Source organism: Coffea eugenioides, chromosome 3 (assembly GCF_003713205.1).
Source record: "Coffea eugenioides isolate CCC68of chromosome 3, Ceug_1.0, whole genome shotgun sequence".
Lineage (NCBI taxonomy): Eukaryota > Viridiplantae > Streptophyta > Magnoliopsida > Gentianales > Rubiaceae > Coffea > Coffea eugenioides.
Window position 1 is genome coordinate 3502963 of NC_040037.1, and position 23232 is coordinate 3526194.

General features: G+C 36.5%; 3 protein-coding genes across 3 annotated transcripts; all 3 read right to left on the reverse strand.

Moving 5' to 3' along the window:
• Positions 1-997: 997 nt before the first annotated feature.
• On the reverse strand, positions 998-2909 carry LOC113765738. The gene is made up of 3 exons (XM_027309982.1): positions 2235-2909; positions 1923-2072; positions 998-1705 (listed from the first exon to the last, which is right to left on the reverse strand). Exons 1-3 carry the CDS (start codon positions 2868-2870, stop codon positions 1421-1423), a joined length of 1071 nt encoding a protein of 356 aa, XP_027165783.1. The 5' UTR covers positions 2871-2909; the 3' UTR covers positions 998-1420.
• Positions 2910-6906: 3997 nt separating this feature from the next.
• Positions 6907-7676, reverse strand: LOC113766808. The gene has a single exon (XM_027310960.1). The coding sequence runs from the start codon at positions 7394-7396 to the stop codon at positions 7028-7030; it is 369 nt and encodes a 122-aa protein (XP_027166761.1). The 5' UTR covers positions 7397-7676; the 3' UTR covers positions 6907-7027.
• Positions 7677-14728: 7052 nt separating this feature from the next.
• Positions 14729-19593, reverse strand: LOC113765815 (folate-biopterin transporter 1, chloroplastic). Its single transcript, XM_027310065.1, has 9 exons — positions 19326-19593; positions 18089-18327; positions 17305-17369; positions 17052-17214; positions 16160-16308; positions 15824-16078; positions 15564-15732; positions 15384-15476; positions 14729-15289 (listed from the first exon to the last, which is right to left on the reverse strand). The coding sequence occupies exons 1-9, from the start codon at positions 19573-19575 to the stop codon at positions 14990-14992; spliced, it is 1683 nt and encodes a 560-aa protein (XP_027165866.1). The 5' UTR covers positions 19576-19593; the 3' UTR covers positions 14729-14989.
• Between the last annotated feature and the right edge of the window lie 3639 nt (positions 19594-23232).

The window sequence follows — 23232 nt, forward strand, 5'->3', positions numbered from 1 at the left end:
GTGTAGCTAGAAAATCATAGTAATATTTCTGGAATGTAGCTAGAAAATCATAGCAATATTTGTGGGTTTGCTCATTCCTTCCTAAGTCTTTGGAGATAAACTCCTTCGTAACAATACTGCACACGGCGCTCGGAACTGCATTAGAGAACAACGGAGACTGAGTAGTAAAATGCACTAAAACAAAAGAATCAATCCAACTACTGTTTTTAAGAAACAGTATCATGCCAAAACCTGCATCCAAATCTGAATTAAACAAGAATTTTAGAAACTTCCCAGTTTTGCGAATTGCTGTGGCCAAGACCCTCTAACCTTCTCTACTTCTTTCCATACAGCAACGGCGTTTTGTCATCAACCAGCATATACTGTCTTCCCACGCTTAGTTTGAAAATCGTCCGTCCAAGGTAAGATTTTCAGAATGTTGAAGCATGCTCCAGATTTCTTCAACAACTGACTTTGTGTCTGCTACCAAATCAGTGATCTTATTCTGCAAATCATAGGAAATTGAAGAACCAAAAAAAGAAGGAAAAAAAAAAGAGCAAAGCACAAAATTTGGATTTTGTTTAAGTGTAAGTGGAAGGTCTTGAATCGTTTCACTCTCTCGTTTCATTCAACCCATCCCTCCTCCCACACATAATTTGAGTATGAGTTACACTAAATCAACAAATTCAGAGGTTTAAAAAGAACCCATATTTTATTTAGCTTAGATTTTAGTTGTATATTGAAAAAATATTATTCATTGCAATTCCAAAACTAATTGAATTTCCTTAATAGCGGTGTATTAAAATTGAAATTGACAATCAGATACACGAGGTTATGACAGCTGATAAAAATGATAAGCAAGCGCTGTTATTTAAGTGGTAAATTGGTAACGCTGAAGAAGGTAGCTAATGCTCCAAAAGCCAGATGTGTTTTGATTGATGCAGATCAAGACGAGGAAAAGAAAAGGAGATTTGTCTGGCTCTGGAACTGTGAGAAGTTAGCACTTTATTATGCGCTGATTAGAGAGGAAAAGAGATCATTCACTCCAATCATTAAGAACCTTAGGATCTGTGAGGATTGCCAGAACTTCATTCTTTGAGAGAGAAATCATTCTTAGAGATAGGACTAGATTTCTGCATTATAGAGACGGCTCCTGTTCTTGTAAAGATTTCTGGTGATTATACGAACTTTTTACTTGTCTACAAAATTTTCTGAAGTATATTCACATCCACCTCTCAACTGCCCCCAGCTTTTTAACGTACAAGGACTAGTTTCTACCCGTGCATCTTCATGCACATCGATGTTGATAGAACAAAACAAATCCACTTTCTAATTGATCATGCTTCATTTAGGACAGAAGAGACAATCAACCCAAAGCTTCTCACAAGTAATGAGAAGTTTCTCTTCTCATAAGTAGCTAAAACACCGAATTAAAAACCGTCTATGTCGGGATTTTGAGGTTCTGTCCTGTTGAACCGCTGTACTGTTTGCCAAATGCAAATATCAGCCAAAACTCCTGCTGCACATTTTTCAGTTCTCTGATCAGTCTGAATTTCAGAAAGTGCAGTGCTGCTGAAATCAATCTCGAGTTCTCAATTACAGGCCTTTGTTGATACTCGAGAATCCATGTATTTGGATCCAATTGAACAGCAGAAGCACTCCATTTTCCTTGTACCCATGAAGTATTACTGTTTCGAATCAAATACCCCACCTCCCCATTTGTCCACTGTAAAAGAGAGAAAAGTCAAGGAAAGAAAAAGGCATATTTCTTTCTGAAACGTTTTTCAGTGAAACGGGATCTTGTAGCATCACAATGATTCAGAAAGATTATGACAGACAACAGAAGAGAACGAAAGACAAATGGTTGATTTAGCTACTTATGCTTTTGGCTGGATTCTCTAGTCGGTTCAAGGAAAAAGGGGGGAAAATCAGAAGTAGGTTACCTCAGTGACTCTTCCTGATAAGATTGTGAATGACCGTGAAGAAAATTCTGCTGTGAGCAATCCAGCTGTCTGCAAAGGCCAACCCCAGATGCTCACCTCTTCTGTCAGGGATTTGTACAGCACATTTCGGGAATTCAAAATAAACCCATCCTAGGCGTTTGTCATACGGGACAGAAGATTCAATAATCAACTAACTAATTATGAATGAATCCCAGAATTGTTCATAAGCATGTAAATAAAAAATAATAATTTTTAAGCGAACCCTAAGAACAATGAACACTGGCCAATAATTAAAATCCGAGAAAATTTTACCTGATTGATTTTCCAGGGAGAACCAACATAGCTATAATGTGAGATCTGCTTACCAACCAAACCCCATAAATCTTTCTTCAAGAACGATAACCTTTCATTCAAGTCCTTAGATACAAGTGATTTCTCGCCCAAAATCCTCACTTTTTCCCGTGATAATTCAGGCCTAAGTATCCCAGAAACCACCCAAGAGAATCCAAATTCCGCAGCCAAAATCAAGCTCAGACCCCACAGCAATCTAATCACAGAGACCCCAAATCTGAAATGTTTCTCCTTTCTCTTCAACTTGTCATGAAAGCAGATTCTTGCAGTGGAATTCAGGGGCGGTGACATCTTAACAGTTTCGGTCCTTGATTTAGGGGTTGAAAGAGTTGAAGTGTTGAATGAGATGGGACTTCTTCGAAGAGTAGGCTTCGAAATTGAACGCTTAGTCATAGAGCCTCTGTAATTGCTTTGGGGCATAAGATCAAGGGTGGCATTCATGCTTTCTATGCACATTTCGCAGTTGCAGTTGGCATCTTTTCGACATCCCGGAAAATAATAGCTATCCCTTGATTCAGATTCCATGCTTGTGCCGGAGCTGGTTGCCGTTGTGGATGATTTTGCAGAAGAATTTGGGGTTAACGGTACTGATTTCATGGTTTCTTGATTCTAAGTTTCGGGGGTCGGTCTTGTTTTCTTTGGGGAGTTGGGGTGTTTTCTCCTGTTGGAGCTGGTGAAGATGAAGCTTTGGAAGGTTTAAAATTTGAATTCTAACGGTCATGAGAATGGGTCCAATGATTAATGGGCCTTTCGTTTCTTTTTTTTTTTTTTGTTATGCGACCTTTGCCAGTACTATTACTATTTGGTGCAACTCACGATGTGGGTTACGGGCCTTCTGATAAAGTAGCCTAATGATGCTTAAAATTCCAATAATTCCTAGTAAAATCATAAAATGTATTCCTAAATACTTGCATATCTCGTGAGAGAGATAAATTACTTAATCTTGAATATTTAATTTTACTATGCAAATTTCCTATCTATACTAGACTTTTTGCTCCTAATATTGGAGATTAAAGGAGCATGATGTATTTGCTCTGGAAAATCCATTTAATTAGTGAGTTACAATAAATTAGTTGCACGTAATTCTCCAAAGCCCCCGGCTCTATGAACTTGTTTGTCAAAGCAGTAATTGCTCTCTTTTGAAAATCAAAAGACGAACTAATGTGGGGTTTTGTCGAAGGCTTCTTAATGTCTTTTCGATGTACGAGGTCGAAAGTGCATATATAGAGAGCTCGTAAAAGTAATGTTCACGTTGAATTAAAAACAGAAATGAAAATCAATAATGGCATGGCCCGATATTAAAGACGGGCACCCACGATCTTTGTGAACGCGTTCTTCAATCTCGACAGAAATGAAAATCAATAATGGGATGGCCGATAGTAAAAAGGATCTTTGTGGACGTGTTCTTCAATCTCGACAGAAATGAAAATCAACAATGGATGGCCGATTTTAAAGAGGGCCACCGACGATCTTTGTGGACATGTTCTCCAATCTTGCTTGCTAATCTTAAAGCAAAGAAGTAATCTACTTACCTGCCATATCCTGTTTTTTCCTTTCTCGTTTATACCGAACATCATGAATGATAACCATGTGGCATCCTTCCGTGTCTACCCTATTTTTCAATCCAAGCGATTTAGTCTTTCTTGATCAAGAATTTGTCGAGCTAACGTGGAAGAAAATCCCCGCATCGTTAGATGATCTATTAAATAGATAAGGGCCTAATTCAACCAGAACCAAATTAGATAGATAAGATTGTTCCCCGGTGTCAGGGGCAAAAGGACAGTTTGGAAAAATCTTTGCTAAATTTAACATGCTATATCACTATCGTCTTCTATATATGATTGCATTAATTAACCTGCAAATTTGGTAATGCCCCTCTGGTTCTCATCTTATTTTGGTGTTCTTGCTAAGGACAAGACTAGACGTAGTCAAGAAAAAAATTAATGCGTAACTGGAACTAGCTATAAGTTTGCCAGCATTAAGATGGTTCCATGTCACCTTCAACCTATGTTACTACTTATTAAACATCTGGACCTAATTATCAAATAACATGTCGCTTTGTTTCTCTAGGAATTCTGGTGTTAGAGGTTTGAATGTTCAATTGCTAACTTCTGTTCACTCGACATGTGTAATTCTGTACCCAAAAAGTAATTGCTTTGTCTGCTATAAGTTTTGCAAAATTTTGGCATGTATCATCATTTTTTTCACTCAAATGATTTTTTAAGATGCATCAATAAGCAGTTTTATGAAGTAAATTTTTTTTAATTTAAATCTTTTGATACTGTATACTTTAACGGGTGTGGATACATGTCACCTAATTTCAATTTAAATTTACATTTCGATTGTTGTACATGTGACATATCATGTCTGCTAGTGCATACAATGTTAGTATATGCAAAATTAAAATTCTTTCATTATTAGTCATGATTCTAAAATACTACCTCCATTCCTCATAACAGGACTTTTATCTAAAACTAATTTGGACCATTCTTTTGGAAGTTGCACATAGTATCCTGATATATTTCTTTCTCTTTATTGTTAGTCTCAAGATGAAGAAAGTAGTACTTACCCGATTCTTTTTTATCAGCAACAATACATTTGTATAACCTACTCTATCCTAATCTAAGGGGGAGGGGAAGCCTAAGGAGGCTGTGGTAGGAAGCTAATGAGTATACAAATCCAACTAAATCAAGAGAGTGCTCTGACACAACCCTCACCTACAGTCCAACGAGGGACTTAAGCCCCCCTCCCTGAAATAAGCTTCTCCGTACTTCAGAAGTGACAGCGGCCACATCTATTAGCAAGCAAAAACAGGCAAAAGCAAAAAAGTTCAAATGTTTATCTTTGATGTGACATATTGCAACTGGTTTTGATCGGATCCTAGCATAAATGCTGTCGAAAGGCCTATTTGTGTTGCAAGTTTTTGATGTGAAACTCTCTGTATAATGATGATATGATATGTATAAGATAAGAAGGTGTTTAAAAATTTTATTAATAATTAAAAAAAAAAAAAAAAAACTATCAATCAAACAAGGTTTAAAGTATGAGCCAGGTGACAAAAACTTCAAATTCTTGATTGACTTAATCTCAAGCAACCCATTGACCTTCGGAATTTCTTAAGCTTCACAAAATCATAAAAGCTCATCACAGGTGTCCAAATGGTGCAACAAATCTTACATGAAGTACTGGTATATATCTTTCTTGGGTTTCTCACCAATATTAGTTAATATGAATACTAATAGTACTGAGTCTATAATTGAAGCCGAAAGATTGGGGTCACTTTTTGTCCAGTTTATTTTAATGAAACGCAGCAGGGTAATTTTTTGCCTCCATCTGTTTCATTTCCTTTCACATTTTGGTTTTGCTTTAACTTTTTTAAAAAAAAAAATTAAATTTTGGGATACTTGATGGATAGAAGTTTAAAATCAAGATCCCCGAAATCCTCTACAAAAGAGCAAGGATTCCAGTTAAGTTTTAACGCTTTTTCAACCTTTTTTGGAACGTGAATTTTCATAGTACCTTTTCGCTTCACATATATCAGATATCGGTATGGTATAATTTTTTATGAAAACTCTAAAAACTTGTAATTCAAACGGAGCTCTAGCCCAAAATGTACAAGTTGTGGATTAGTTGGTCCTCCACTTGATGTGTAAGATTGTTTATTAGCCAAGTTGGTGAACTAATTCGCTAAAATGAATGCAGTAAGTACAGTTGAATTGGTGAGTCATCTGTAATGAAATGACAGAATTAATAGGCCAATTGGGCTAAATTATTGTCCATCCAATAATTGTCATTTAGCTCATAAGTGAAGCATTAATATATGTTAGCAACTTGGACAACATCGATACAGAATCACAAATACACTGTTTACTACAGAATTTTTCTTCAAAAGAATACTCAACTTTTCGTACAACCACTATTTACAGTGGGGAATGACTTTGAGTTAACAAGAAGTATAATTGAGGCATCTGGAGCAATAATAATCAAAAAAGTCCTTTTAGGCTAAGTGGGGAATTGACCTGCAATGTTGTTGTCTTTTAATAAACATTTCTAACGTTAAGTTTTTGCAGGTTCTTTTGGTCTCTTTACTATCAAAAAAATAAAAATAATGAAAGAATGCTGTTCCAAAGAAAAGAACGAATGATCTTTCGGAAACGTGCCATTTCACCTTTTGGAACAAGCCCTTCTGCTTCTGTTGCTTTGCTATAATATTACTACACACTCATTATCTCCTCTTCTAAGTATTCCGCTGAAAATCATCAAGAAAATGTGAACAGAACTCAACAAGGTCAATGGTAATTTGCACTTTTCCATCAAAAGTATCCACCTATGATAAGCTATGAGAAATTTAAAAGTTCTACGTAGCATTTATTATCTTGATCAAGAGGGAAGATGAAGAAAATCATTTTCATGTTCAAAGATCAGTTTTGCTGCTGCCTTGATGATCAGAATCGCATTGGTTCGAATGGAATGCAGTACTTCTGAGCCCAATTATCGTGGAGAACCATGTGCAGCCTAAATGGAGAACTGAAGCTAGAATTTGCTCGCATGGTAGATGTTCTTTACCGTATTTTTAAGACGAAAAGAAATGGGCATTCTTGTAAAGGAAAATAGAAAAGAACTAAAAAGCCTCCATTGAAATTGATAACATCCTCTGTACAAAACAAGTAGCGTAACTAGGAATTGGCCATAAAAAGGTTTTTATCCCTTGTTCCAACAGAAGTTGGGGCCAATTTTTCTTTTAATCTAAGCAGCTAGTAACAAGAGAACGATGAATCATCTCCCACTTGGGACGTACTTGATGATCTCGAGTACTTCTTAGAAGAAGAAGAAGATGATGATGATGATAAATCACCTGATCTTCTCCTTAGCATCTGCCTCATCCCATCAGCAACTCTGATTGCAGGATTGGATTTGTACTTCCTACAAAAGGCCATATGAGCCTTCACAGCTTCATCCATTCCAGATTGCTTCTTCCCTCTGTTAACTTCATCTCTCACAGCTTCTGAGCACAGCCCACATAGCCATTTACCATCAAAATTTGCCTTCACCTCACTAATGTAATCTTGAGTGCAATCTTCCTTCAGTCCACAACAATCACACTTCACCAATTCGATCTCCATTTTTTTCTCTCTCTTTTGTTGATGAAAACCTTCCGTATTCCAAAAAGCGATCAAAGAAATATCAACAGATAGGACCCCCTTTTACTTACTTTTGCAAAGAATCTAATGTTTTTTCAATCATTTGCAAGGAAACTTTCCTTCTTGGCTAAACATCTTCAATTGAAAATTATGGACTTTTTTGATGCCGCCTTGTGAACTATATAGCGGTACAAGTATGTGTTGGTTTGTTGCAAAAGAGGCTTTATGAGGTTTGGCATATATAAAAGAAAAGAAACGAGGGAGGTAGAGATCGGCAGGGGGAGGAGGCAGGAGGGAAAAGAGGGGCAACTTATAGTAGGCAAGGCTGCCATAATTTCCTCCATGTTCTAAGGGACATGGGGCAGTGGAAAATGAGACAAATGTGGTCGGGGGACCCCAATCGATGGCCCCCCTTGAACGTTAAAGAATCAATTGAGGGGGTTTAATCCAATCTAACGTAGCCCATGCTTGCTTTCACTAAAGAAGCATTTTGTTGGCTTTTTGGACCTAAAGGGGTAGTTTTTTCTTTGGGTGATTGACGGTTACTTTCGGTTGACATAGTTGAATCGCTTCATCTGGCCTCAGCGTTTGGCTTTTTCTGGCTTCCTTTTGATTTTTCTCGAGCTTTATGGCCTTAGTATCCATGTTGGGATAGGCCATTCTCATCTTGAACCCATGCATTTGTTGACCCGTTCGTATGCTCTATTTACTCAATAATAAAATATATGAACACCAATATGCCACTTGAGTTGAAAAACTTGAAAGATTTGATTCGACGTCTCTAGCAGGATGGAGGTTGCAGCGTTTTTCCACCTCTGAATTATTGATCAATATGTTCTTGCATGGCCAAACTTAGATAAATTTTTAACTAATTTGAGATCGATCAGTTGGCCATAGAGCCAAACCATCTTTCATCAATTATTTGGTAAACCCGCAGCGAAAAAAGAATCAATGGAAACTCGAGGGCATGGAGCAAAACAAAAATTTTCCTTTCCTTTATATTGCACATTTATTACTTTTCGTTACGCTAAGATAGTTTATAAGCCTAAAGTCTTTATTTCAGTTATTGACTATTGAATCCCTTCATTCAATCAAACACCAGCATCACCATCACAAAAATTCAACACCTTCACCGTACGTTATTTGAATCTTTTGACATTCACATGTTTATTATCTTTAGCCAATATATATGCTTTTTCTTTTTCATTCCCAGCCTGTTTGTGATAAACTAACTTTCTTTCTTTCTTTTCTTTTTCCCTTTTTGGTGATCGATCATACTTCAATTTTTTCTATGTTTTTATTTATACACAAAAGCTAGGTTTCGTTCTTCTTCTTTTTTAAGTAGAAAACTTTAAATCCAAGATTTTTTATTTGCAATCCCTCTCACCTTGCCTTCCAACGTACCAACCCTCCCCCGGTTTCAATAGACATCAAAGCCTCAATTGGTGTATCTGTTCCCTATATCTTGCGTAATGTTGATCATATCTTTCTCACCGGAAAAATTGACAACCTTCAATTATTAAAGCATGATACTCTAGATTTTCCACATTTCAGCACTGTGGTTGGTCTACGCTATTATTATTTTTTTTCCATGACGAAGGTTGCTTTCTTTTGGGGCAGTCTTTCATCAAGTTGATCTGCCATGATGGTTTTTGATATGGGCAATTATTGGGTGGTCTAATTTGACTAGTACTCGCCAAAATTGATGAAATTTTCTACTTAAAGAACCATATAAGAATTTCGTTACTTCAGCTGGTCAAAAATAGTTGAAAATTTGGCTGTCATTATCTGAGATTAAGCAATAAGGACCTTTCAGTCACTTTTATACAATTAATATTGTCCTAAAATATATACTATACTATCCCTTTCTGAGAGAAATTAATTGCCAGATTTTCAACATATTTCCTACGGTTTGTTAATGAATTTAATCGTTGTGCATTATGTGTTGCAAAGTTAATATGCCTATTTGGTGTAATGTAATGATAAAGGAACCAAGAAAAGGAAATTTGATTTGACTTGAAAAATAAAAAACGTGACAGTATGTCCATCATAGCATAATCAACAAAAGAGATTTCTAAAGCCAGCATTAATTGTACATATTATGTAAAAAAAAAAAAAAACACTGTGCTTTTGTCGAGGTTAATTGGTAGTTGATAGTAAATTAAAGAAGCCTCCACCTTTGTTACTTACAGTAATGTGGAACAAGATGCAAGTGGGATTAAGGTAATTTTATAATGGAATTATTACCATGTCAAACATCAAAAGCACGTAGTTATGGTGAATTGACACACACATTGTAGACAAAATACATTTATTATTACTTAAACAATTTCCCCAAAAGCTTTTTGGCTTAATTAATGAATTCGGATATACATCCAATGTGTGGGACTCTGAGGATTAGCATTTTAAAATTCGTCAATCCTTAATCATTTGCCAAGTTGGTTGGGAGGACTTCTTAAATTCCCTTTCTTACGTAGTTCAAATCTCACCTAAATCCCTTTTAGTAACTTAATCGGGTATCCGGTCTAATTTGATTTGGATCGAACAATCGAACCTACACAAAACCTACCCGGTTTTGTTATTAGGATTTAGTATGGCATATTCAACTCTAATAGGTGTTACACAAATTCATAAGCGTTTTTTGGAAATCAGAAAAAGAACATAGTACAAAATTGAGGAGTTTACAGCATAGGATTGGGAAATGTATTGGTCAGAATTCTGAGGTACAACTAGAGCTGTTAATCGAGCCGAGTATTTGGCTGCCGAGCTCGACTCGAGTTTAATTCGAACTGAGTTCGACTCGAGCTCGTTAGGAAAACGAGCTTTAAAATGTGTTCGAACTCGACTCGTTAAATGTACATGTGGCTCGAGCTCGAGCTTGAGCTCGACTCGTTTATCACAAACAAGTCAAATTTCACGAGCTCGAGCTCGAGTTCGTGCAAATTAACCTTAATAAAAATCTATAATTTTTAATTTTTATAATTTTGATTTCTAAAATAACAAATATGCCCTTCATTAACGAGCTCTAATGAACTACTGGAGTATCAAACAAGCCGAGCTTACTCGGCTCGTTAACTAAACGAGCATGTTTCGAGCTCGAGCTCGACTCGTTAACCAAAATTAACGAGCCGAGTTCAAGCCTTAACGAGTCAAGCTCTAACGAGCTTTCGAGCTACTCGATTGATTTAACAGCTCTAGGTACAACCAAATGAGACGTGATAAAAGGAGGACCTAGTCATCTATCCTTCCCAGATGATAAGCGAGTCAGTCTTCTATTCGTTAATCATCAGATAATCATTGCGCTTAGGCATTTAAATGAGGGAAAAGTACAAAGGTTTTAGTTTTGTATCATTTAAAATTCAATTCACATTTTTTGTTTCATAACTAGGCTAAAATCTTTTAATTTCCAGTCATTAATCTTTTTGAGTGCTAGGTCAAAATTTTGCGGCAAATGGATTCAAGTACGTGCACTTGTACACTTTGAGAATAAAAGACTTTCAAGATTTTTTTTTTTTTAAAAAAAAGCTACTAAAAATAATTTTGCCAATCACACTGAGGAGAAAATTTAAATTATATCTTTTCTCAATTTTTTTTGTGGGAATTAACTTGTGAAAATAAAGGAGGTGGACATATGCTTCTTTTTCTTTTTCTTTTTTTTTTTGCAGGGGGAATTATTTAGTAGTATATATGCACCATTTCTTTGCCAGTTTGCCTTGAGGCAATCAGTCAGCTGCAAATTCTTATATCTACTACTACGCTTTCAACTTTCAAGCCAACTTTTGTGGACAAACGATTGACACAAATTAAAGATAAATCATCTGCAACTGCAAGAACTGGCTGATCCAGCCTTGCATTGTGGCTGACCTAGATTTTTTTCTTTTTCTTTTTTTTTTTTTTGGGTGGGGGGGTTAAATCCCTTCGAGCTGTAAATTAAATTGCAGCAGTGTTATCCTTCATGGCGAAAAGTCTGCATTTCCACCTCATGGTCCACAGACAGGGCATGGAGTAGCATGTGGGGTTTCTCAGCCCGAAGGCCATCATATAATACTACCATTTGAGAGGTTTTGGCCATGGCCACATATAAAAGACAGACCCATCGTCCACCATACATCATGTGAATTCTTGTCTAGTGGGAGACCAGCATTTCTAGTGGCTAAAATAGTGATATATTTCGATGTATTTTGATGCGTCATCGCTCGTATAAGAATAGTACAGACAAATGCCTTGATATTTGTCTTGGTGGAGATACATTTTTTGTGACTATTGGTTACCAATTTGACACTTGATTGAGGACAAAGAAATAACATGATGATTCCTTCAGTTTATTTTTTTAAGTACTCCCGTCTCATTCCACTGTCAACCGTGTGACCCCAAATTCAAATCCTATACCTAACAGCTAAAAGGACCTTAAGAGGACGACGGAGGCGATCAAATCAATAGTTGCTTTTCATTCAACTCTAACATAAAAGTAAATCCTAAAATTTCGTATATAATTCTCATACACAAAATTTTAGAGACCTTATGAATGATTTTGTTTTTTTGCTATATTATTAAAGGCACTCAAATTCTTTACTATATTGCTTTCAGAGAAAAAAAAAAGCTATATTATGACTAAGAAACTTGATTGATGATTTTAAGCGGTGACGAATTTTTTGCCCAAAAATAACCCAATATTTATGGTTTACCACGAGTGGCTTACAAAGTAAAACACTTTAGGTTGTATTTGGATTGCATTTTTCGTCATTTTTCATGGAAAAATTACTGTAGCGATTTGATATATGTGAGGGAAAAAGGTGATAGGGAGATGTGATCACGGAAAACGACAATATTTTTCGACGGAAACAAGCAATCCAAACAAGGCACATCTAAGTGTTGTGTGGCATGTTTTAATTTCCTTCTCCATAGACATCTTACACAAGCAGTGAGCACTTATAAAAGATAAGTAATTATTGAAGGGAGGCCCTAAAGATATAGGAGCAGATGGTCGCCTTACAAAGTACTCCTAGTTCTTTGGCATTTGTCTTTCGTCATTATTAAAAGAGTTCAGCTGCTCAACATAGCCCATCAATTTTTAAGTTTAACACTCAATCAATTATATCTCCATGGAATTTAGCTCTACATCCATTGTTCAGAGCTCCAATGATTTCTCACGGGGGGCTGTTAAGAGGTTCCTTATTATGAAGCGGAAGAATGTCGAAATTTTTAATGGATGCTGCCGTAGCTTAATGCCCATCACATGGCTCTCCACATGCACAATCTGCAACTGCAGCCATTTTTTTTTTTTCTCTTTCTCTTCCCAACCAATAATCTTCTTTAAAAGAATCATTTTTGGTGCCTAATTATTTTGATTTTTTACGTATAATCTCATATCCAAATCCCAGATATGTGTGAACATAGGAACCAAACAAAAGTACAGCCTGCAAGGGATTTTTTTTTTTTAAACTCTGCACATTTTTAGGCAGTTGATCTTAGAGAGAACGACAAAGTCTAGCTAATTGCTATCGTTAATCATGTTCCATCATTGTTGTTGGCAATTCTCAAGTATGCTAATTCTCTTATGATAACTATCATTATCGTAAAAGCATTATCAATTCTTGATTACCCGGTAGTAATCAATCAAGCATTTTCTGACCGTGGGAATATTATCATTGGCCAAAACTGTGCAGTATTTTGTTGTTGTATTCAGCTTCACGGGGAGCTTCGTTGAGTTTATTTATTCTGACACTTGGGCAATAATAACAGGTTCAATCATTCATGATTCGGGATCTCAACTTCCAACTTCCCCATATGACTGCTTTTAACCTTTAGGGTATGTCCAGACTCGTTGACTAGAAGGCCAAGAATCTTACCCTATGGCTATTGGTTTTTAAAATGTATGAATATAACGAAATCTGTAAATAAAATTACAGCAGAATACGCATATTGTAGCGGTAAGTGTTGCTTGCTTTCTTCAACCGTGAAGATTATATACTACATGAATTACGCTTGTGTGAAAGGTACCAAAAGACAATCCGGAAAATGTGTAAAATGTTTAAATGTTCCGTCAAGGGTCAACGGAACAATTCGAGACCTTGAGGACCTAAAGGTTTCATGATGAGCTTAAATAATGGAAGCAACAGTGTACAGTATTAAGAAATAATATGCACAGCAAAAGGTTGCTGAAACAGTTGCCCCTCGGGGCTAGAGCCGGTGGTAGTAACCCAGTTCCAGTTGGGGTACCTCCGCGAAGGTTCGAATCCCGGATAAAGCGGTCGGTGAAAAAGTTGGGCAGCCTCTCCCGACCCGCAGAGAATTAGTTGAGTCATTAAGTATTATCAGTCCGAAAATTCAGATACCTCTGTGTTGCCAAAAAAAAAAAAAGTTGCTGAAACAGTTGAGAAGGTTTCGATAATGTTTTGCTTCCTGTCCTTCGTTAATTGGAGTTTCTTCATTAGTTGTCCCCCTCCCCTGGTCATGGAGGGAAATTATCATACACTTCAATTGCAATGGAGTCCAGTTTGATAAAAGATGTGGGAATAAATGTCGAGCAATCAATCAATCAATCAACCAACGCACAAAAAACAATCATGGTAATTATGAGTTCTAGCACGTAGGTTAATAATTCTAGCCAAAGGCACCAGAGTTTGACGTCAAAGTACCAAAACAACAGTTCCTGCCGCACTTCTTGCCTCTTAAATCCTATCCTACCTTTTTCTTGTTAGAAAAAAAATTAAGAAAAAATGCGAAGAACAAAAAAATATCTATATGTATATATGTCAGAATTTGAGATGCATTTTAAATTCTTAACAAAGGCATGAACAGAAAGTAGAAATTAACTGGTGGAAACGCAGCGTGGGATTTATCCAATAAGAATTGAAGGATAGATTTGTGGGGCAACATCGAACAAAAAAAGAAAATGAAATAGGTAACCCTTTTTCTGCCATTATGGCTAAAAGTGCTTAAACTCAACAGAGTCGGTAAAGCTTAGTGACACCTCAATCAATTGCTCAAGTTTTGTCGGATAATTCAGATATGACCACAGAAATGTGGAAAATTGCAAGACAGGACCCACCATGTGATGTCCAATCAGGATCAGCAGTTTGCCACGCGACAGGTTCCGTCCCTAGCTCATGTTGAAAAACCTGCCTGTTTATTTCCACAGAATAGATGCATCCACCATGAACTGCAGAATGCATCGTGCATCCACCATGCACTGGAGAATTTGCCCTCATGTATTCCTGCGTCGATTCTTCATGTTTAGACCATCATGATTTTGATCCGTCTGGAATGCGTTTAGCTGAATTTGGATGGATATATAATACTTACTCATACATATGTTGGTAAAAAAGGCTTGAAAATGGATCCAAGAACGTATAGACATCCAATTCTGACTGTTTGTAGGAGGGCATGGGCATTATAGTTTACAAGGATGTTCCTTTCTATTTACAACTCTATGCTTCTATTCTACCCTTTTTTGCCTCCTCGTATCAAAATTCTATCCTACAGCAGGTCATGAAGGTATTTGTTGAATCAATTATCACGGTCTCCTGGTATCCCCAGCCGAGTTCCTGGAGCCGTTGTAGGTACTCAACAACTTCAGTTAGTCTTCGTCTCAATATCGCCAGAATCTTTTGAACTGGTATCTGGATCATCCTGAGGGAGAAGTCCGAGTAGCGGTAATGGTAACAAGGAGCTGAGGTTGCAAAGGATTATCAGGAAAGCCAAATTATCGAATCTGTCCTTGGTGACGCCGAAAAGCTGCGTGAGGCCAGCACCTATTAGGCCCCCAAGAACACTTCCTCCGTTGGATATGGACATAAGTGTAGCAAAGAGAGTTGCTTCCATGCCCTCTGGACATATTCTTGCAGCTAATACAAGAACAGGCATAAAAGAAGCCTGGCAGAGAACAAAGTTAAACTTTCAGGAATTCTGGAGCAGGATCAGAAACACAATCTATACTACAGAGAAATGTTTAAGAACACCAGATTACCTGACCAAGCACTGTTAAAATCAATGAATCCCCAATTGCAAACCACTCATCACTTATTCCAAATTGCCTATTCAATCCAGTTACCAGTAAAACCTGTGCAGACATCCAAATTACACTTCAGGCAACTTATGAGAAAAAACCACCAGATAAGTTACCCCAAAAAAGACTCGAGACGTTTACCTGCGTCATTCCAAGGACGGCACCAAAGACAGTGGTTATGATAAATATCTTTCTCAAAGGTACATTTTTTAGAAAACCGTTATAAAGACCAACACCTAGAAGTGATGCCACTGATGTAACTAGCTTCACCCGTCCAAGGAATTCTGGGGTGAATCCGAGTTTATTTGTGCTAAAATCAGGAAAAGGAAATCTTTAGCTTCAGGTTTCAGAAAGATAAAAGCATAAACTGGCATGTTTGGTTAAAACCTCAAATCACATACGTGAAGAAAAACATGGCAGAATCAGACACTGGAGTTGCCTGCCATAGAAAAATAAACAATGTGGGAAGAAGTACATTGGGCTGTTTGACAGCACCCCACAACTCAATGATGCTATTTTTCGAGCTTTCTAAAAATCCAGGACTTCCCAAAGAGATATTCTGACCCCTTGCTGGAACAACCACACGCTGCTCTTTAACAAGCACTGCAACTGCAGAAGTTATCAGAGGAAGCAACGCAGTCACGCCAAACACGAACCTGCATGGATTCAAAATGCTTATGAGCAATGACTCACCAATTACAATATTATCTTTAAGGTCATAACAGAAACATACATACCTTACACCATATGCATCAACCAGAGAGCCACTGAAGTAGGCACTGACAATCCCCCCAAATGCTGAAGAGCCCCAACATAATGACTGAAGAGATCCTGACATACTCTGAGACTCACCACGAGCCCTCTCCACAACCATTGAATCTACTACCTGTATAAAGGTTCAGTTTTTATGTGCAGGCCAAAATTTCGATATGCTAGATCAAAAAGCACCAAGCACTGACCAACTATAGCTACTATAATTTTTAGAGTACAATAGTTACGGTCAACACCAACCAGTGATGACTAAACAGTGATTGTCACATTCACTTGTAGTTTAAGAAAAGAGGCTAATCATTGGATCTCTAATGCTATTTTTCTGTGACCACACACTCGCCACAATCACGACATTGTGGCCAATGATTATCCCATGCAGCCAGTGATATCCCCCTACCCAATGCTTCCTTTTCTCTCCCCAAGGACCGCATGAAACAATGCCTCTCTACCTAACCTATCCCCTGTCTCCCTTCCCTATACAGAAACCTTTCCGCTATCCTGATGCCATTGACTACCCCCGCCACTGATCCCTTCGCTTTAAAACCAAACCTCCTGTCTTCTTCAATCCCTTCTTCTCCACCTACATTACCCCTCTTTCCTCTTTCCTCCTTAACCCGCAGAGAATACACAGACACAATGTTGAAACCAGAACAACCTTAAGAGTCTCTAAGATCTTGCATTCAGATCTAAACTATTAAAACACAAAAATGATATGAAAAGATTGCTTTCTGGAAGTACAAGTTACTGGTGGTCAAACCACGTCCTCTAAAACAAAACGAACAAATAATTGCATCTTCTACATTAAATTTGACCACAAATGTGCATCTTGTAGAGTTATTGACTATACATAATACTTACAACATCTGAGAAGGCAACAGACAAGGATCCCAAAAGTATGTAGAAAGCAGCATCGTACTTGCCATCTACAAAAGCGGCCATCAAGCTCCATGAAAGTGCTCCAAGAAGTCCTGATAGCACTAAGTACGACCGTCGTCGGAACCCAAAAAGTGGGAAAGAGTCACTACAATGACAGAATAATTTTTAGAATTGAATCGCACGTGCTGAAAAGAAAGACATGTTAGACAAGTATAATGTCAAAGATAAAGCTCACCTGATGAATCCATAAAGAGGCTTAACAAGCCAGGGCAATGATGAGAAACCAGTTATTACAGCTGTCTAGTCAAACACATAAACTCATCAGTCCTCAATCCATTTAAAGTCACCCGGGGAATTCTATGCAACGGATATGGGTGCAGCTATGTACAATATTTTCCAATCACAAAAGAAATCTTGAAGCCCAACATAATTAGCAAAATCTTGGAAGTCCAACACATTTGGCACTTAGTCTAAATAAAATAAAATATAAATCCCTGAACAAAAAAAAAAAGGAAGACACTCAAATTATAGAGTTTTATTATGGCACAATCAGCCAAATGAATAAGCAGCAATAGACAAATACAAAGAGGGGCAAAAAGAAGCTGCTTTGATATATTTAATCAACAGACAGAAGATTTCAACATTTAAAGAAATAAATGGAAAATAAGAATCCAAAAGAACAATGTAAGCACATAATCAAAAGTTGTAAATTGATGGAAATATCTGGCATAAAGGAAAACTAGATCTTACTCATGGAAAATGCAGATTAGAAGATAATTACACAAACTCACAGAACTAACAAAATGGTGAAAATTGAAGTTTTAAAAAACCTGAGGAAGCCATCATAATTGGTGTCTTTTACCAAATTCAAAAGAACATTGAGCATTAGAATCCAAAATTTAGACCGTTTTCCAATTTAGAGAAAAAAAAAAAGAACTATGTATAAACAAAAAAAAACTAAATCCTCATTGACTAATCTACAAATTCCACAGATATTTTCCATGCAACAAGTTGCATACCTCTGCAGGATCCAGGTGCAGGTCATCTTTCAAGTAAAAGCTTACAGCCAGCCTTGAAATGCCTAAAACGCCTTGAACAAAATATACCATAGCGACTGCTATGTTATCTGGAGTCAGGTCTACTCCAAAGCATGTGATAGATTTAAGTGAATATCTGTTCTTGCTGCGAGTCACAGTTTTGCTAGAGGAGGAGCTATCTTCTTCAACATTGGTTGTTGGCAAATCCCCTTTCCTAACGCCTTGATAAGGAGCTTCAAAATGTTAGAGAGATTGTCCAAAAAAGTTTAACATGTAACAACAGATTATTAGCGGTCCCGATTCACTATATTACGTTCAGACAAATGATTTCCTAATTAGGGCAGTGGAAAGATTAAGGCAGCAATCATGTAGTCCTTCAGAACACCACTTGTTAGTAGCGTGAACTGGATGCTAAATCAGGCAGTCCTTTCTTGTATTCATTGCTTACTGATCAATATCTGATTCATCACCCTCATATGGCAAAACAGATACTGATATTTGAAAGCCAACCATAGCGTAACCAAAAACGAGGAGATTAACATATGACAGACTTACTTAAGTGATACATAGCCACATAGCCAGAAGTTTGTAAATAGAAAGTAATACATTGAATCAAAAGCTAAATGACTTCACTAGAATCCATAAACGGCATGTTTAATTTCTAAGAGAGACAAAAAAAAAAAAAAAATTCGTTTGCAAACCACATTTCCAGACACTCACAAATGAGATTAATATATTCTAAGTGGATCAATCAAGAATCTATCTTTCAATAGCTTATTCCAATGGCCTCGGAGCTACGAGTCTTTAATTTTCCAATTCTAGTCAAAGAATATAACATAAGTTCCCAATGCAACTACAATTCACGGTATAGTTAATTACAACAAATGAATCCCACATACAAAAACACATCAGCTCTTACTTTCACTATAACAATTTTTATAAATCAAATGGGAAGGGGAAAAATCACTAAATACCAAGCAAAGAGAAGAGAAAAAAAAAAGTCACTAAAAACTAAAACTTGTCCCTTTTTTCCTTTTCCTCAGCAACCCTTCATAGAAGCCACGTAAACAAAAAATCAGAGACCACTTAAAAGAAACTAGATAAATCAGACCCACTTATTAAAAAAAAAAGACGAAAAGAATAAATAACTGATCGACAAATTCATATTGGCATTTTCAAATTTGAAATGGGATTTTGAAGCGTAGTTAATCTGACATACGATTTCTAGAGTCCAGGAGAAGTTCAGACTCGGAGTCACGTCGGGTGGACGATGCCGGAGGCATAGAGATGGAAACAGACATGTCGGATCCCGGTGGAGATTTCCGGCGGGCGACGGCGACGTGAAACTGCCGTTTGCGTCGGGAGCGAGCCTGAGAGTGTGAGGAGGCAGAGAGGGAGAAGAAGGACAAAAATGGAATTTTCGAGGGTAAGACCGAGAAAGTAGGAGCCTGAGTTTTTGGTGTTGCCATTAATACAGAAAGCCCACAAGTCAATAGTACTATCTTGTTTTGTCATCAACGGGCAGTGGTTCCTAATTAATACTACGTCCTAAATAAGGATAAATGAAAAAAAAAAAAGGAAAAAAAAATAATAAGGATAAATGAAATGAAATGACAAAATTACACATTTTTAAATACTGTAATAGCCACCAGAACATTTTGAAGGACTTTTTCCAGATACAGATTATCCATAATTTTGCTTTTCCACCAAATTCTTGAATGTGGATTAGCTAGTTATTATCACATTATTCACAAGCTTGAAAAAAAAAAAGGAGAGTAATGTATATTTGCAAATTCAAATTGAATTCTTTTTAGGCCAAGAATGTTTTAAATGTAGAAATCTTCCAAAGATTGAGAGGAAGGAAGAAGGAAATGAAGCGTATTGCTTCAATGAAAATCAGTGGCTCTGTTTGGATTGTAAATTATTTGAGATATTTTTACTGTATCACTTTTTGTGATGTGATGTATGTGAGATAAAAAGGTAATTGGGAAGGTAAAAAGGTGTATTGGAAATTGTAATGATGATGTAAGCAAATATATTTGGCCAAATAAATTGCTGTCCAATAGATGCCAATAAGCTTTACTTGCATAGAATTGTTAACAGAAAATTTTATAGGTTTTTAGACAATTTGAATCATCACAAGCAGTAAGTCAAATAAAATACGTATGACACTAACCTTATAAACATATTACTAATGATTGGAGGGAAACCTTTTTATTGGATGCATTCAAGGATACTAATGTTTATCCGTTTGAATAAGATTATTTTGGAAAAAAAATTTTCGTATCATTTCCTAAATATATTTTTTTCAATCATTTTTTATATTATATATAATGCATATAATAAGTATATTTTTTAATCATTTTATGTATTTTTAAATTTATCCATATTATTCAACTCCTGCAGAAATACTGCTCGACCAAATCTATTTCAATCCAATATTCACGTTCTATTTCAAATTTACCCCACTAAATCAAACCAATATCCACATTCTCTTTTTTCTTGCCCCACTAAACTACTATTTCTCTCTTTTACTCTATCAACCTTTTTCTCAACTTCATTAAAATTTTCTAATAATATTTTTAAATGAGGAGCATTCGCATCGAGTGCGTGTCGATAACTAATACATGGATTTGGAGCAGGGACGATCATACTGATGACCGTCCCTGCACGGTTAAGGGCCAAGATTTGCCCTCAAAATTTTGTGCGGCTGAGATTACACCATGTAACTCGATTTTCGCGCCAAGTGTGGGACCCACCACTATCTGTTCTGAAAATACATCCTGTGAAAAAAAAGTTACACGATGTACAAAGAAAGTTACGCGCAGTTGATAATGACCAAAATTGCCTGGGACGGTTGCACCTGCCCCGAGTCCCTAATACATACTATATACATTGCTCCTGCAGAAGCAATTATGAACACTCATAAATGTCTTGACTAGACAGTGCTCTGGGCTGACCTCTCAGTTTCAAGTGATCTGATATTACATAAATTTAGCCCAGCCCAACAACTCTGCATGGGCTCTTCAAACTACAGTGAAACCTTGGTAGGCGTTTAAAAGCCCGCTCTCTTTTAATTGAAAAAAATTTAAAATCTAATGCTACTACACTATTTTCAGAACTTAAATTGCAGCAATTTTCAGGTGTAGATTTGGTATTATTGCTCTTCCGATGTATTTTGGACAGCAATTTTTCAAAAAAAAAAATGCTACGTTTTCCGTGAACACATTTTTCAAACCATCTTTTACCTCACATATATCAAATCGTTACAGTAGTTTTTCTATAAAAAAATTCAAAAAAATGCAATCCAAACAAGACCTTTCCTAAGGCAAAAACAATATTCATTTTATTATGAAATAATTTATGTACATATTTAACGATGTTCTAAATGAATTGAACTTGAGTTCCAATCAGAGTCGAATCTTGTTTACTGGTCAAAAAAAAAAAAAAACCATTCATCTGATGAGCTTATATAGGGACAATTTGGACATTGAGTAGGGTTTTTTTTCTAATTTTATTTTTTTCTGTAGATAGGAGGTGTTGAACTCAAGATACCAAGTAGGTTGAAAAAAATCGAACGCAAATAAAACGAGTTTTATGCATCCGTCCATAGGGCACGCTGGTCCTCCCTTTTTCTCTCTTCTGGCCTAAGGTCCCCATGCATGCCTGTCTCCCCCAGCAGCAACCATTTTGGATTTGGACCTCCTAATTGATACAAAAGGCTGAGAGAACTTTCGGATTCCAAAGAAACCGACTACATAAGAAACCATGGGCGTAAATAGCTACCATCCCCTTCTTCGATCCTTCATTTTTGGATGAACTTTTTCCTAGTATTCGACTTCTGAGCTGCCACCATGCATCCAATATGTGACAAAAAACAAAAGTAGAAAAACAATATGGTCCAAAAGGCCTTTTCATGATGGCTACGACAGTGTGTTTCACCCATTGAATTTTTTAAGTAATCCTCTCAAATTATCAATTATTTAGGCTGAAAATCTTTTCCAAGAATCACACTACCATTTTTACAGATCAGAAAGGCGTTAATTAAGCCCTTAACTTGCTTTTAGTTCCTGCTATTGCATGCATATAATAATACCATCCCATTGACTGCCTTAATGAAATGCAATAAAGTTAAGTATGGATGGTAATCTAGAATTTTTATAACAATACACTCAACTTCTTTGATTCTTTTTTTCCTCTTTTAGGTTTCATTAGAGGTGGCAAAATGGGCGGGATGGGCGGGATTTGCTTGGATTTGAGATGGAACCGAGTCATATGGATTTGGGCCCAACCTTACCCATATGTGTTTTGGGACTAACTTGGGCGGGATCATTTTGGGATGGGTTTAGATGATCCCGCCCAATAACCCCAAATACCATTTCTAAAATATTATTTTTTTTTCCTTTAATTCATTTTTATATTTATATAATTTTAATATTTTTGATTATTAAAAATTTCTTTTAGTTTTATTAATAAACATGCAAGTGCCTTTATACTCAAAGATTCCCACCAAAAATTGGATTAACAAATAAAGGAAAGATAGATATACAGCCATATTCCAACATAATTCAAGATGGCCAGGTCCTTAGGATGTTGACTATTTATCCTTATCAATTGTCCCAAGGGATGACGGTCTGAACTAACTGAAATCTGGAAATTCTTGTGGATAATGACTAAGAAGACTACTAGATTATATTCGCTGGTATGACTATAAAAAATTGTTAAAGATAATTTTTGAAATCTAAGATTCCCGTTTGGATTGACTTTTTTTTTTCAAAAAAAATAGTTTTTCAAAAATACAATGTTACAGTAATATACAATAACTCAAGAAACATCCATCCATATTAATATATCAAATATTTCAAAAAAATTTTTATAGTAAAAATTTTTCATATACACCTGCTACAAATAAAATATTTCAAAAAACACTACCAAAAAACAGCTAATTCAAACGGAGCCCTTGCCATTGAGCCCCAATGGGTACCCAAGTATTTTTTCCCATCCTTTCCATTCATTAATGGGTATAGTTGGGATTGCCGCAACTTAAACGCCAATACTAATTATAAATACATCCCGCCCAAAGTTCCTTTATCAATATTATAATACCCATCCCGCCCAAAGTTCCT

Coding starts and splice junctions, on each gene's coding strand:
- LOC113765738 (XM_027309982.1), bottom strand. CDS start 2,870: ATGAAATCAGTACCGTTAACCCCAAATTCTTCTGCAAAATCATCCACA. Junction 2,073..2,234: donor CTCCCTGGAAAATCAATCAG/GTAAAATTTTCT, acceptor ACAAACGCCTAG/GATGGGTTTATTTTGAATTC. Junction 1,706..1,922: donor TATCAGGAAGAGTCACTGAG/GTAACCTACTTC, acceptor TCTCTTTTACAG/TGGACAAATGGGGAGGTGGG.
- LOC113766808 (XM_027310960.1), bottom strand. CDS start 7,396: ATGGAGATCGAATTGGTGAAGTGTGATTGTTGTGGACTGAAGGAAGAT.
- LOC113765815 (XM_027310065.1), bottom strand. CDS start 19,575: ATGGCAACACCAAAAACTCAGGCTCCTACTTTCTCGGTCTTACCCTCG. Junction 18,328..19,325: donor TCTCCTGGACTCTAGAAATC/GTATGTCAGATT, acceptor CTCCTTATCAAG/GCGTTAGGAAAGGGGATTTG. Junction 16,309..17,051: donor CTGTTGCCTTCTCAGATGTT/GTAAGTATTATG, acceptor ACCTTTATACAG/GTAGTAGATTCAATGGTTGT.